We start from the raw sequence: 14,580 nt of genomic DNA on the forward strand, positions 1-14,580 counted from the left end.
TCCCTGTGTGTGTGTATACACGTGTCTGTGTGTACATTTGTCTGTGTGTACATGTGTGTGTACGTGTCTCTGTTTACGTGTGTCCCTGTGTGTGTACACGTGTCTGTGTGCGTGTCTGTCAGTACATGTGTCTGTGTGTATGCCGATCGCCATTACCTGTCATAGCATGCTTTTTGACCATGGCTGTAATGTAAATGTATTGCTACATTATAAAGCCCAGAGGATGGGATGGGATAGCGGCTAATGCCTCCGATATACAGCGGAACACTGAATTGTAAATCTCTCAACTGTCCCAATTTATGCAGATCCGTCCCAATTTGAGGGGAAAAAGATCCCATGGATCAGGTCTATTGTCCCGACGGCGGGATTGTTTGGAGCTGCTCATGGAACGTTGCGTGCTGTATACGTGGCAGTGTGTACGGTATTGTAGGATGTTTTTGTTGGGGTGTAAAAGCTACATCCTCCAAGGTATGTTAGTTTACACGTGCTGGTAAAGAGCCTTATTAACTACGGATCGCTATTGCTATCGCCGCTGCGATTCCGCACAACGGCCTGCTGCGAAAATATGCTAATGACTGCGATCGCATAGCCGTCGCACAGCCAGCATAGAGATGCCCTCTACCGCTATCTCACATGGAACATGGAGTAACATCAGCCCCTCGCGCACAATTACAGCAGCTCTGACCTCACTCAGACATCACTAACCTTGTCGCACGCAGCGAATATTCAGGCTGCGAATGCCGTCACAGTGGCTAAGTTATGCACGTCCAGGAAACTGCATTCACACGTACACACGTCTGCGTTTCTCCAACCACTGCCCCATTACCACCCCCACACGCTGACGTCCCGTCCCTCCATCTGCGATGGCTTTGTATTTGCCTAGGTGATCGCAGCGCCTTCGCAATGCTACCTCACTCTCACACACTGCAATGTATGCGCAGTACACACCATCCACCGATCTGTGTACGCTGTTGCAGTTGCGATCCGTGATTAACCGGCCATAAAGTTACTGCACCAATCTTCCCAGCGTGTGTGATTCATATTCTGTATCTGGTTGTAGGGGAGGAGAAGGGGACTGGTAGCCTCCTGGTGCTTTGGCAGTACTCCCACACCCCATTCCAGGCTCCCCCCTACCCAGAAAGGGGCGACGACACCCCTAGTTATGGCGCTGGTAGCCTGGCCTCATGCCATTCCTGGACCATTCCAGGGACTAACCTTTAGGGACTGGCGCTATCCCTGGGAATTGGGGGTTAGTTGGCAGCTATCGCCATATGCAAAGTAAGTAAGAGTCTGTTTTACAATTGGAAGGAGATATTTTTGTTGCCATCAACGTAAAAAAGAATAAATTCCCTGAACATTGTGAATTACTGGTATAATATATTATAGATGACTCTCCTGCAGTTAGGATGTGATGGTTCCTGTGTCTCTGGCACTCTGACCCTGCGGCATTGTACATGACAGTCTTGGCTGCCGGTCTGATGCCGATTTGCTGTCTTTATGCCAGACGGAGAGAAGGACTTTGAGACAGTCGGTGGAGTGTTTATATAAAGGGGATTGGTCAGAGCCGGCGTCTACGTCTGAGGTTCTGGGGAGGAAAATAAATCTGTTAATGCTGTAGAACAGGTTTCAGTGAGCGCGGTAACAAAGCTGCATCGTGTTACCTGGTTGTGTAATGCCGGGGGATGGATCATTTACCCGGGTCACTCTATAGTCCACACTATTACCATAACTTCCCCAAATGCCCAGACAACATGGGTGTTTGCTGGCGCAATTTACGCCTCTGCGCAGCAGGTTGGCTTACAAAGTTGCCACAGCTTAAAGGACCACATAATCTAAAGTTTAAAATGTAGTCTGTGCCCGGGGCGGACTTGAGACCAGATTGGCAAACGTTCAGTGATGTAAAATGGGCAAATTATTTGTTAGATGGGGAGGGAGCGCACTGTGCTTTGCTGCCTCTGTACATAATGGCGGTAGAGCCGGTGGTCTCTAGATTCCTCCGTGGCTCTGTCCGGGGGCCTGACCTCTGACATGCTCTACTGTGTCTGCCCGGCTTCTCCGCACGTCTTTCTCCTTGGCGTCCATGTTAGGTTGACGAGCCCTGAGACTCTCATCCCAGAGTTACAGCCACTCCAGGCCCCATAGATGCTGTATCACTACCGCTGCACAGCACTATACACCACTAGGTGTATGCTCAAATTCCACCTGGTGCACTACAATGCCCAACATACCCAATTGCTCCAGACTGCATCCAATACCCAGTCATATTGTACTTGCTTTATTATTACTATTATTATTATCCTTTATTTATATGGCGCCACAAGTGTTCCGCAGCGCCTTACACAGGACATAAAATAATAAGTGCACAAGAAACAAGTAACTTACAGTACATCACAGTGCAGGACAAGGACACGACTTATATACATTGCTGCAATAGTGATTATAACACTCTCAATAAGCAGCCGGGAGTTGGCAGTCACGTGTTAGGTGCCCTTATGGGGAGTAAGGAGTAGAAGAAAATGTAATGAGAAGCACATGAGGGAAGAGGGCCCTGCTCGTGAGAGCTTACATTCTAAAGGGGAGGGGCAGATAAACGGGCGTGACACAGAAGGGGAGGGGCAGATAGACAGGCGTGACACAGAAGGGGAGGGGCAGATAGACAGGCGTGACACAGAAGGGGAGGGGCAGATAGACAGGCGTGACACAGAAGGGGAGGGGCAGATAGACAGGCGTGACACAGAAGGGGAGGGGCAGATAGACAGGCGTGACACAGAAGGGGAGGGGCAGATAGACAGGCGTGACACAGAAGGGGAGGGGCAGATAGACAGGCGTGACACAAAAGGGGAGGGGCAGATAGACAGGCGTGACACAGAAGGGGAAGATAGGGAGGAAAGAGCATGAGGTGGGTTAGGATGAGAGCTGGAAGGCCATGATGAAGTAGTGGGGTCTTGATAGCCCGTTTGAAGATTTGTAGAGAGGTGGAGAGTCTGATAGGGAGATAACCATCTAGCTAAACCAAGCGGTGACATCGGCAAGCGACTGCATACAGAAATGCACCATGGTGATCCTTTACATACAGGTTGTCATGGTTACCAACCAAGTTACCGTGAAATTCCACGTTCCCAGAAGGGACTTGTCAATGTTATCTTAGGGTCTGGTCTCACAATTGGTGGGTTTTGTAGGAATTAGATAGATCATGTCTAGATAGACCATTTTTGTGTCAACTGCTTTTGTGTCGATCCTTTGACCCTGTCGACCTTTGTACACCTCGACCTTCATCCATGCCAACCTTTCATGTGTCGACCTATTACCTGTCTAACATCTGGGGCTATCTAGACATTGTCGACCTTTTTACTGCCCAGTTTGATGGTTGCTTCGCGGATAGCAGCAAAAAGGAGCTTCCCATAAAGGAATAAGCGTAATGTACAAAGTGTTTGCACTAAATAAGTTGATGTTCAAATATATATATATATATATATATATATATATATATTTACTCTGTACTTTCTAAAACAAAATTTTTTTTATTTGTTAAACAGAAGTAAAATATCAGATAATAAAGTTCTCCGGCCGCGCCTGTGCTGTCTGTGCAGTCGCTGTATTTTGGGTATTGATTAAGGCCCCTATTTTCCTGTGGAGAAAGTTAATAGCATTGTTCAGGCGGCTCCTCCCCCACCGGTCCCTGAATGGGTTATGTGGGGAGGGGGGATGATCTCATGCTGTTTCTATTCTACAGCCAGAGTTCTTTTCATCCCTCAGTGTATTTAGTGAACCCTTTTCCCTCTCGTCCCACTGCGTTTTGTGTTTAGTATATACAGGAATCTGCACTGGCCGTGACTAATTCCTACAGATGCTGGGGGCACGGCCCAGACAGGAATTCGGCCCATCGGTCACTACTCACAGAATGGCAGCCCTGAGGCATACACTGTGCTCTCACTTCACCTAGGCTGCATCTGAGGTACACCTAGTGACGCTTACTATATAATAGGAGGAGCAGGGCACAGAGTATCTCACTAATACAGGAAGCCACAGACTGAGAGTTACATAGTGGGAGGAGCAGGGTCCCCAGCAGCACAGAGCAGTGATATGAGGCTGCTGTCACACTGATACAGGAAGTCACAGACTGAGAGTTACATAGTGGGAGGAGCAGGGTCCCCAGCAGCACAGAGCAGTGATATGAGGCTGCTGTCACACTGATACAGGAAGTCACAGACTGAGAGTTACATAGTGGGAGGAGCAGGGACCCCAGCAGCACAGAGCAGTGATATGAGGCTGCTGTCACACTGATACAGGAAGCCACAGACAGAGTTACATAGTGGGAGGAGCAGGGACCCCAGCAGCACAGAGCAGTGATATGAGGCTGCTGTCACACTGATACAGGAAGCCACAGACAGAGTTACATAGTGGGAGGAGCAGGGACCCCAGCAGCACAGAGCAGTGGTTGGAAGTCCATGTAGTTTATATCTGGGAACCAGTCAGGGCTTTAGAGCACTTGTACTACTAAAGAGTGCACAGATTTAATTGGCTGATGTGGGTAACCAATCATGTGCTTTGCATTAAAATATTGCCCAAAGCTGGTTCTTTGTTAATTGTAGACGTATGTTACTAAATGATGGGCTCGTATTTATCATACCTGGCTTTTAGAGACCTTCTTTAAATGTGTTTACATTTATTTTTGTAACTTTGTTTCTTCTGTGAGTGCTCCTTGGTGTAAAGGTTTGTGTGTAATATTATAGATTTACATGATTGAAATATAACTTTATAAGCAACCTGTATTCATCCAGCTTGCTGGTACTTGTAGTTCCACCTCAGCTATGGAATCGTAGGTTACCTGCATCTGACTTAAAACTTGATTTACAAACTTATCAAATTTTAGAAGAATGAAAAAAAGCAGGACATAAAAATGTTGTATGTCTGTTCAAATTAAGTTGTTTCACTAGCACGGGGCTGTACCTCGCTAGCGGGGGGCTGTACCTCGCTAGCGGGGGGCTGTACCTCGCTAGCGGGGGGCTGTACCTCGCTAGCGGGGGGCTGTACCTCGCTAGCGGGGGGCTGTACCTCGCTAGCGGGGGGCTGTACCTCACTAGCACAGGAGTCGGGACCACCCTCCCTGAGTGCGTTACGTTGTGCAGAGGGGGGCCTGGCCGCCAGCCAGGGAAGTGCACAATTGTCTGGAGCATCCTGAGGACGCTCCGTGCGGCTGCACAAGACTGCTGGATGACTTTTCGGAGCGTCCAAAGCAGCGATATTGGCTACAGGCTGCCGTTCCAGACACCCTTCTAGCCAGTAGCAAGGGCCATGTGTCTGCAACAGTGCCGCTCCCAGGGCCCTCCGTCCTGTGCGACGGCATATGTTGCACACCCCTAGTTACAGCCCTGGAGGTTGCTAAACTAGATCAACATCGGGAACAGCTGCTCTGTTCTGATTGGTTCCCTCAGAAGTCAAACTAAACCCTGCTGTACCTGCACTCACTGATTTGCAGCATCCGATAACCTCCAAGGGCGCACAGAGTGAGATGTATCAAACCTTCAATAGAGGTGAAGTGGAGAATTTACCCATAGCAACCAAGAAGCTTCTGTCATTTTAAAGACTGTGCTCGATAAATGTCAATTACAAGCTGGTTGCTATGGGCAACTTCTCCACTTTATCTCTCTCAAAGGCTTGGTACATCTCCCCCTACAATATGATACTTTTATATAACAGCAAAGCTGAGGAAGATTGTCCATCGCTGCCATTGCCAGGACGCGCGTCACTACTCACTGATAACTATCTGCACATAGAAGGCTGGATCCTATTTATTATTTCTGCTTCTCTCTTAGGAAATTCTGCAGCAGCTGATTGTAATGAGTCTTCCCAACGTTCTGGTAATTGGTAAAGACCCTCTTACTGGTGAGTGATCAGTAATGACAATGTGTATACATGATCTCTGAGGACCTACAGATGTGTCCTCGTACATCATTGCTGCAGTCACGCCAAACAGTGCGACTGCTAGTGTTATGCGTCTTTATTTGCATATTTGTTGATGAATATCCATCATGGTCACAATTTGAGTTGACTAGAAAACACCAGGAGACTATGCTGAGTAATGTGATATGTGACACCTGTATATCTGTGTGCTCCTGAGTCTGTATATGGGAGACTGCGTTGAGTAATGTGATATGTGACACCTGTATATCTGTGTGCTCCTGAGTCTGTATATGGGAGACTGCGCTGAGTAATGTGATATGTGACACCTGTATATCTGTGTGCTCCTGAGTCTGTATATGGGAGACTGCGCTGAGTAATGTGATATGTGACACCTGTATATCTGTGTGCTCCTGAGTCTGTATATGGGAGACTGCGCTGAGTAATGTGATATGTGACACCTGTATATCTGTGTGCTCCTGAGTCTGTATATGGGAGACTGCGCTGAGTAATGTGATATGTGACACCTGTATATCTGTGTGCTCCTGAGTCTGTATATGGGAGACTGCGCTGAGTAATGTGATATGTGACACCTGTATATCTGTGTGTGCTCCTGAGTCTGTATATGGGAGACTGCGCTGAGTAATGTGATATGTGACACCTGTATATCTGTGTGTGCTCCTGAGTCTGTATATAGGAGACTGCGCTGAGTAATGTGACACCTTTATATCTGTGTGCTCCTGAGTCTGTATATGGGAGACTGCGCTGAGTAATGTGATATGTGACACCTGTATATCTGTGTGCTCCTGAGTCTGTATATAGGAGACTGCGCTGAGTAATGTGATATGTGACACCTGTATATCTGTGTGCTCCTGAGTCTGTATATAGGAGACTGCGCTGAGTAATGTGATATGTGACACCTGTATATCTGTGTGCTCCTGAGTCTGTATATAGGAGACTGCGCTGAGTAATTTGATATGTGACACCTGTATATCTGTGTGCTCCTGAGTCTGTATATTGGAGACTGCGCTGAGTAATGTGATATGTGACACCTGTATATCTGTGTTCTCCTGAGTCTGTATATGGGAGACTGCGCTGAGTAATGTGATATGTGACACCTGTATATCTGTGTGCTCCTGAGTCTGTATGTGGGAGACTCTGCTGAGTAATGTGATAGGTGACACCTGTATATCTGTGTGCTCCCGAGTCTGTATATGGGAGACTGCGCTGAGTAATGTGATATGTGACACCTGTATATCTGTGTGCTCCTGAGTCTGTATATGGGAGACTGTGCTGAGTAATGTGATATGTGACACCTGTATATCTGTGTGCTCCTGAGTCTGTATATGGGAGACTGCGCTGAGTAATGTGACACCTGTATATCTGTGTGCTCCTGAGTCTGTATATGGGAGACTGTGCTGAGTAATGTGATATGTGACACCTGTATATCTGTGTGCTCCTGAGTCTGTATATGGGAGACTGCGCTGAGTAATGTGATATGTGACACCTGTATATCTGTGTGCTCCTGAGTCTGTATATGGGAGACTGCGCTGAGTAATGTGATATGTGACACCTGTATATCTGTGTGCTCCTGAGTCTGTATATGGGAGACTGCGCTGAGTAATATGATATGTGACACCTGTATATCTGTGTGTGCTCCTGAGTCTGTATATAGGAGACTGCGCTGAGTAATGTGACACCTGTATATCTGTGTGCTCCTGAGTCTGTATATGGGAGACTGTGCTGAGTAATGTGATATGTGACACCTGTATATCTGTGAGTGTCTCTCAGCATGCGATGTGCTACAATATAGCGTCTGCAGCTTTCTTTATTCCACGTTCCGTTGTGCTGCATATTCAGACTCTGAGTCTCTGACACGCTCAGTGCTGCCCCTCCCTCCTGTCACAGATTGTTATTGTGGATAGGCCGGGTCAGGACGTGAAATGATCTTGATTGTTGTCACTTTTTCTATAGTTTCCTGGCCAGGAAGGGGTCTTCTCAGAGGCGCTGGCCTAGCATGATTATTTCTACTTGTTATTAAAGTCATCCGTTACTTAGGGGTCTATTTACTAAACCTTGAAAGGAGATAAAGTACCAGCCAACCAGCTCCTGTCATTTTTTAAATACAGCCTGTGACATGACAGTTAGGATCTGATTGGCTGGTACCTTATCTCCGTTCACTTTAGCTCCTTCCGAGGCTTAGTAAATAGACCCCTTAATATGTTAGTTCTGCAAAAAGGATCAGTAATGGATAATGGTTAATGGGGACAAAATGCGATTCGTCATACATTGAACCCCTAGATCGCAGTGCTTATACCTGACCTTTTGGAAACACCCCTGAGCCCCCAATAGCACCATCATGTTTATAGTGGAGAATGGGAAACATTTCATATTATATGTCAGCGCTATAGGGCCACCTATCATAATTTGTGTGGAAAATGAGCTGGTGGCTTTCTCCCAGCAGTACTCTTTGGTTTATGTCCCTGTTCCCCTCGGCAGACAAGGGTTACATCAGCATTTGGTGCACCAGAGTGATCAGGTGTCTAGAATCTAAGGGGAATGGGGTATAAGATTTTGGGTCTGATTCTGGAGTTGGGAGTAAAGCAATAAAAAGATAGTAACTTTCCACCTGGACAAATCTCTCTGCACTGCAGGTGGGGGGGTGGATGTAACATGTGCAGAGAGTTGTGTCCTAGCTCAGATCTACATTACAGTATAATATCGCTGCCCAGCATGTTACAGCCCCCGGTATGTATCCTGCATGCACAGTAATACATGTATTTGCTCCCCTTGCAGTGCAGTGTGGTTTGGTCCAGGTGCAAAGTTACTTGTTGTTTTGATTGCTCCCAATTTTAGAATCAGCTGAAGTTTGAGTTGAAGAAGCTCTAAAAAGCAAAGGTTTGAAGGGGAATTCTTAGGCTGGTGTGATGGCATAGATATGCCCCTGGCTGGTGTGATGGCGTAGTTACTCCCCTGGCTGGTGTGATGGCGTAGTTATGCCCCTGGCTGGTGTGATGGCGTAGTTATGCCCCTGGCTGGTGTGATGGCATAGTTATGCCCCTGGCTGGTGTGATGGCGTAGTTATGCCCTTGGCTGGTGTGATGGCGTAGTTATGCCCCTGGCCGGTGTGATGGCGTAGTTTATGCCCCTGGCTGGTGTAATGGCCTAGCTATGCCCCTAGCTGGGGTGATGGTATAGTGACTCCCCTGGCTGGTGTGATGGCGTAGTTATGCCCTTGGCTGGTGTGATGGCGTAGTTATGCCCCTGGCCGGTGTGATGGCGTAGTTTATGCCCCTGGCTGGTGTAATGGCCTAGCTATGCCCCTAGCTGGGGTGATGGTATAGTGACTCCCCTGGCTGGTGTAATGGCGTAGTTATGCCCCTGGCTGGTGTGATGGCGTAGTTATGCCCCTGGCTGGTGTGATGGCATAGTTATGCCCCTGGCTGGTGTGATGGCGTAGTTATGCCCTTGGCTGGTGTGATGGCGTAGTTATGCCCCTGGCCGGTGTGATGGCGTAGTTTATGCCCCTGGCTGGTGTAATGGCCTAGCTATGCCCCTAGCTGGGGTGATGGTATAGTGACTCCCCTGGCTGGTGTGATGGCGTAGTTATGCCCTTGGCTGGTGTGATGGCGTAGTTATGCCCCTGGCCGGTGTGATGGCGTAGTTTATGCCCCTGGCTGGTGTAATGGCCTAGCTATGCCCCTAGCTGGGGTGATGGTATAGTGACTCCCCTGGCTGGTGTAATGGCGTAGTTATGCCCCTGGCTGGTGTGATGGCGTAGTTATGCCCCTGGCTGGTGTGATGGCGTAGTTATGCCCCTGGCTGGTGTGATGGCGTAGTTATGCCCCTGGCTGGTGTAATGGCGTAGTTCTGCCCCTGGCTGGTGTGATGGCGTAGTTCTGCCCCTGGCTGGGGTGATGGTATAGTGACTCCCCTGGCTAGTGTAATGGCATTGTTATGCCCCTGGCTGGTGTGATGGCCTAGTTATGCCCCTGGCTGGTGTGATGGCCTAGTTATGCCCCTGGCTGGTGTAATGGCATAGTTCTGCCCCTGGCTGGTGTGATGGCGTAGTTCTGCCCCTGGCTGGGGTGATGGTATAGTGACTCCCCTGGCTGGTGTAATGGCCTAGCTATGCCCCTGGCTGGGGTGATGGTATAGTGACTCCCCTGGCTGGTGTAATGGCCTAGTTATGCCCCTGGCTGGTGTGATGGCGTAGTTATGCCCCTGGCTGGTGTGATGGCGTAGTTATGCCCTTGGCTGGGGTGATGGTATAGTGACTCCCCTGGCTGGTGTAATGGCCTAGCTATGCCCCTGGCTGGGGTGATGGTATAGTGACTCCCCTGGCTGGTGTAATGGCCTAGTTATGCCCCTGGCTGGTGTGATGGCGTAGTTATGCCCCTGGCCGGTGTAGTGGCGTAGTTATGCCCCTGGCCGGTGTGATGGCATAGTTACGCCCCTGGCTGGTGTGATGGCGTAGTTCTGCCCCTGGCTGGTGTGATGGCGTAGTTCTGCCCCTGGCTGGTGTGATGGCGTAGTTCTGCCCCTGGCTGGGGTGATGGTATAGTGACTCCCCTGGCTGGTGTAATGGCCTAGCTATGCCCCTGGCTGGGGTGATGGTATAGTGACTCCCCTGGCTGGTGTAATGGCCTAGTTATGCCCCTGGCTGGTGTGATGGCGTAGTTATGCCCCTGGCTGGTGTGATGGCGTAGTTATGCCCCTGGCTGGTGTGATGGCGTAGTTACGCCCCTGGCTGGTGTGATGGCGTAGTTCTGCCCCTGGCTGGTGTGATGGCGTAGTTCTGCCCCTGGCTGGTGTGATGGCGTAGTTATGCCTCTGGCTGGTGTGATGGCGTAGTTATGCCCCTGGCTGGTGTCCTGTATAGATGCCCAATTGTACTGCGAGATCAATGACCACTCTCTGCCCTTCTTCCATCCATAGCTTAAACTGGGGGATCCTGGTGGGGTTTTAAGATTGTAAGTGACAGAATAGGAAAACCTCCGCTGCCTCTGTCACTTGGCTTTATAAGTAGATAAGTAGATCCCTGGTGTATAATCTGTTAATATTAAACTTCTCATTATTGATATCAGAACCTGTAAGACACCAGCATTGTCTGTCACATCTGCAGGAACCTATTTACCTTGTCTTTTATTCTGATTTTACCCAGGGAAGAGCATGGAGGAGCTGAGGAAGATCCTTCTCCTAATGCTGGGCTGTGCTGTGCAGGTAAATGTCCTCTGGGGTTTCCCATGGCAGTGTACAGGGGTATTATGCTCAGATCCCAGTTGGTGGCGTCTGACGGCCGTGTGTGGAGCACAGAGCAGAGAGCGGACGTTCCAGGCTCAGAGCTAACTTGTTACAGCAGAGCGCACCGCCTGTTGCGTCCGTGGAAATCTCCGGTCAGGATCAGTAATTTACATGAACAATGCAAAAACGAGAATCCTCATAGTGACAGTGTAACTGGCTGACCTCACCTGATCTTCTCCGTCATTTCAGCTAGAACCGCCGCGCTCAGCCTTTATCTGCGCCTTATATTCACCACTGCGAATTTTATCTGCGCCACCGTGCGTTGCCTTTATCTGCGCCATTTCATCTGCACCGCCGTGTGTTGCCTCTTATCTGCGCCACCACAAGTCGCTGTATCAGGCTGCCTAAACTCTTAATATATTGTGGAGGTGATGTGGAAGAGTTCACTGATATTTCTGTGACCATTGTAGAACAATCTGCATTAAAGCAGGATTTATATTCATGTGTTCCTCTTGCTGTGAAACATGAAAGTGGCTGATGACCCTGCTGGGGGCCACTGGTCCCAGTGCAACTAATCTGATAATGGAATCAGAGGTCCATCCATAGCTGACAGAGCTTTCTTATAGAGCGGTGTGTAATGAATTGGTGGGAAATGGGCAGCTTCCCGTCCTGTGTGGCACCTGGCTACAGGTAACGGGGGTCCTGAATGCTGCCCTTCTGCCCTGGTTGCTGTGTGGAGACGGCATGTAGCTTTCAAAAGTGGTTTTCCCCTTTAATCATACCTCCCCCATACACCTGTGCGATCATACCTTCTGTATACACTTGTGTAATCATACCTTCTCCTGTACACACCTGTGTAATCATACCTCCTTCCATACACACCTGTGTACTCATACCTCCCTATACTCCTGTGTACTCATACCTCCCCCATACACCTGTGCGATCATACCTTCTGTATACACTTGTGTAATCATACCTTCTCCTGTACACACCTGTGTAATCATACCTCCTTCCATACACACCTGTGTACTCATACCTCCCTATACTCCTGTGTACTCATACCTCCCAAACATACCTGTGTAATCATACCTTCTCCTATACCCACCTGTGTAATCATACCTCCTGTATACTCTTGTGTACTCATACCTCACTATACACCTGTCTACTCATACCTCCCAAACATACCTGTGTAATCATACCTCCTTCCGTACACACCTGTGCAATAATACCGCCTGTATACATTTGTGGTCTCATACCTTCTCCTGTACACACCTGTGTAATCATACCTCCTGTATACTCTTGTGTACTCATACCTCACTATACACCTGTGTACTCATACCTCACTATACACCTGTGTACTCATACCTCCCAAACATACCTATGTAATCATACCTCCCTCATACACCTGTGCGATCATACCTTCTGCATACACTTGTGTAATCATACCTTCTCCTGTACACACCTGTGTAATCATACCTCCTTCCATACACACCTGTGTAATCATACCCCCCCTTACACACCTGTGTACTCATACCTCCATATACTCCTGTGTACTCATACCTCCCAAACATACCTGTGTAATCATACCTTCTCCTATACCCACCTGTGTAATCATACCTCCTGTATACTCTTGTGTACTCATACCTCACTATACACCTGTCTACTCATACCTCCCAAACATACCTGTGTAATCATACCTCCTTCCGTACACACCTGTGCAATCATACCTCCTGTATACACTTGTGGTCTCATACCTTCTCCTGTACACACCTGTGTAATCATACCTCCTGTATACTCTTGTGTACTCATACCTCACTATACACCTGTGTATTCATACCTCCCAAACATACCTATGTAATCATACCTCCCTCATACACCTGTGCGATCATACCTTCTGCATACACTTGTGTAATCATACCTTCTCCTGTACACACCTGTGTAATCATACCTCCTTCCATACACACCTGTGTAATCATACCCCCCCTTACACACCTGTGTAATCATATCTCCCCCCCTTACACACCTGTGTAATCATACCTCCCCCCCTTACACACCTGTGTAATCATACCTCCCCCCCTTACACACCTGTGTAATCATACCTCCCCCCCTTACACACCTGTGTAATCATACCTCCCCCCCTTACACACCTGTGTAATCATACCTCCCCCCCTTACACACCTGTGTAATCATAACTTCCCACCTTACACACCTGTGTAATCATAACTTCCCACCTTACACACCTGTGTAATCATACCCCCCCTTACACACCTGTGTAATCATAACTTCCCCCCCTTACACACCTGTGTAATCATAACTTCCCCCCCTTACACACCTGTGTAATCATACCTCCCCCCCTTACACACCTGTGTAATCATACCTCCCCCCCTTACACACCTGTGTAATCATACCTCCCCCCCTTACACACCTGTGTAATCATACCTCCCCCCCTTACACACCTGTGTAATCATAACTTCCCACCTTACACACCTGTGTAATCATACCCCCCCTTACACACCTGTGTAATCATACCTCCCCCCCTTACACACCTGTGTAATCATAACTTCCCACCTTACACACCTGTGTAATCATAACTTCCCACCTTACACACCTGTGTAATCATAACTTCCCACCTTACACACCTGTGTAATCATACCCCCCCTTACACACCTGTGTAATCATAACTTCCCCCCCTTACACACCTGGTGTAATCATACCTCCCCCCCTTACACACCTGGTGTAATCATACCTCCCCCCTTACACACCTGGTGTAATCATACCTCCCCCCTTACACACCTGGTGTAATCATACCTCCCCCCCTTACACACCTGGTGTAATCATACCTCCCCCCCTTACACACCTGGTGTAATCATACCTCCCCCCCTTACACACCTGGTGTAATCATACCTCCCCCCCTTACACACCTGGTGTAATCATACCTCCCCCCCTTACACACCTGGTGTAATCATACCTCCCCCCCTTACACACCTGTGTAATTATACCTCCCCCCCTTACCCACCTGTGTAATCATACCTCCCCCCCCTTACACACCTGGTGTAATTATACCTCCCCCCCTTACCCACCTGGTGTAATCATACCTCCCCCCCCTTACCCACCTGGTGTAATCATACCTCCCCCCCCTTACACACCTGGTGTAATCATACCTCCCCCCCTTACACACCTGGTGTAATCATACCTCCCCCCCTTACACACCTGTGTAATTATACCTCCCCCCCCTTACACACCTGGTGTAATCATACCTCCCCCCCCTTACACACCTGGTGTAATCATACCTCCCCCCCCTTACACACCTGGTGTAATCATACCTCCCCCCCCCCCTTACACACCTGGTGTAATCATAGCTCAGAGCTGTGTAATGCACCTGTGCGGCCACCCCTCCTGTAATACACCTGTGCGGCCTCCCTTCCTGTAATACAC

At 48.7% G+C, this 14,580-nt stretch overlaps 1 protein-coding gene across 2 annotated transcripts in view; it reads left to right on the forward strand.

Moving 5' to 3' along the window:
• CCDC88C (coiled-coil and HOOK domain protein 88C) overlaps nt 1-14,580 on the forward strand; it is a 101,774-nt gene that overhangs the window by 35,979 nt on the left and 51,215 nt on the right. For both annotated transcript variants that reach the window (XM_088455544.1, XM_088455543.1), the window contains exons 4-5: nt 5,817-5,886; nt 11,066-11,124. In XM_088455544.1, the coding sequence (XP_088311670.1) occupies nt 5,817-5,886; nt 11,066-11,124 (129 nt within the window). The remainder of the gene's footprint in view (nt 1-5,816; nt 5,887-11,065; nt 11,125-14,580) is intronic.

This window comes from Taudactylus pleione, unplaced genomic scaffold (genome assembly GCF_031769625.1).
Source record: "Taudactylus pleione unplaced genomic scaffold, aTauple2 ptg000660l, whole genome shotgun sequence".
Classification (NCBI taxonomy): domain Eukaryota; kingdom Metazoa; phylum Chordata; class Amphibia; order Anura; family Myobatrachidae; genus Taudactylus; species Taudactylus pleione.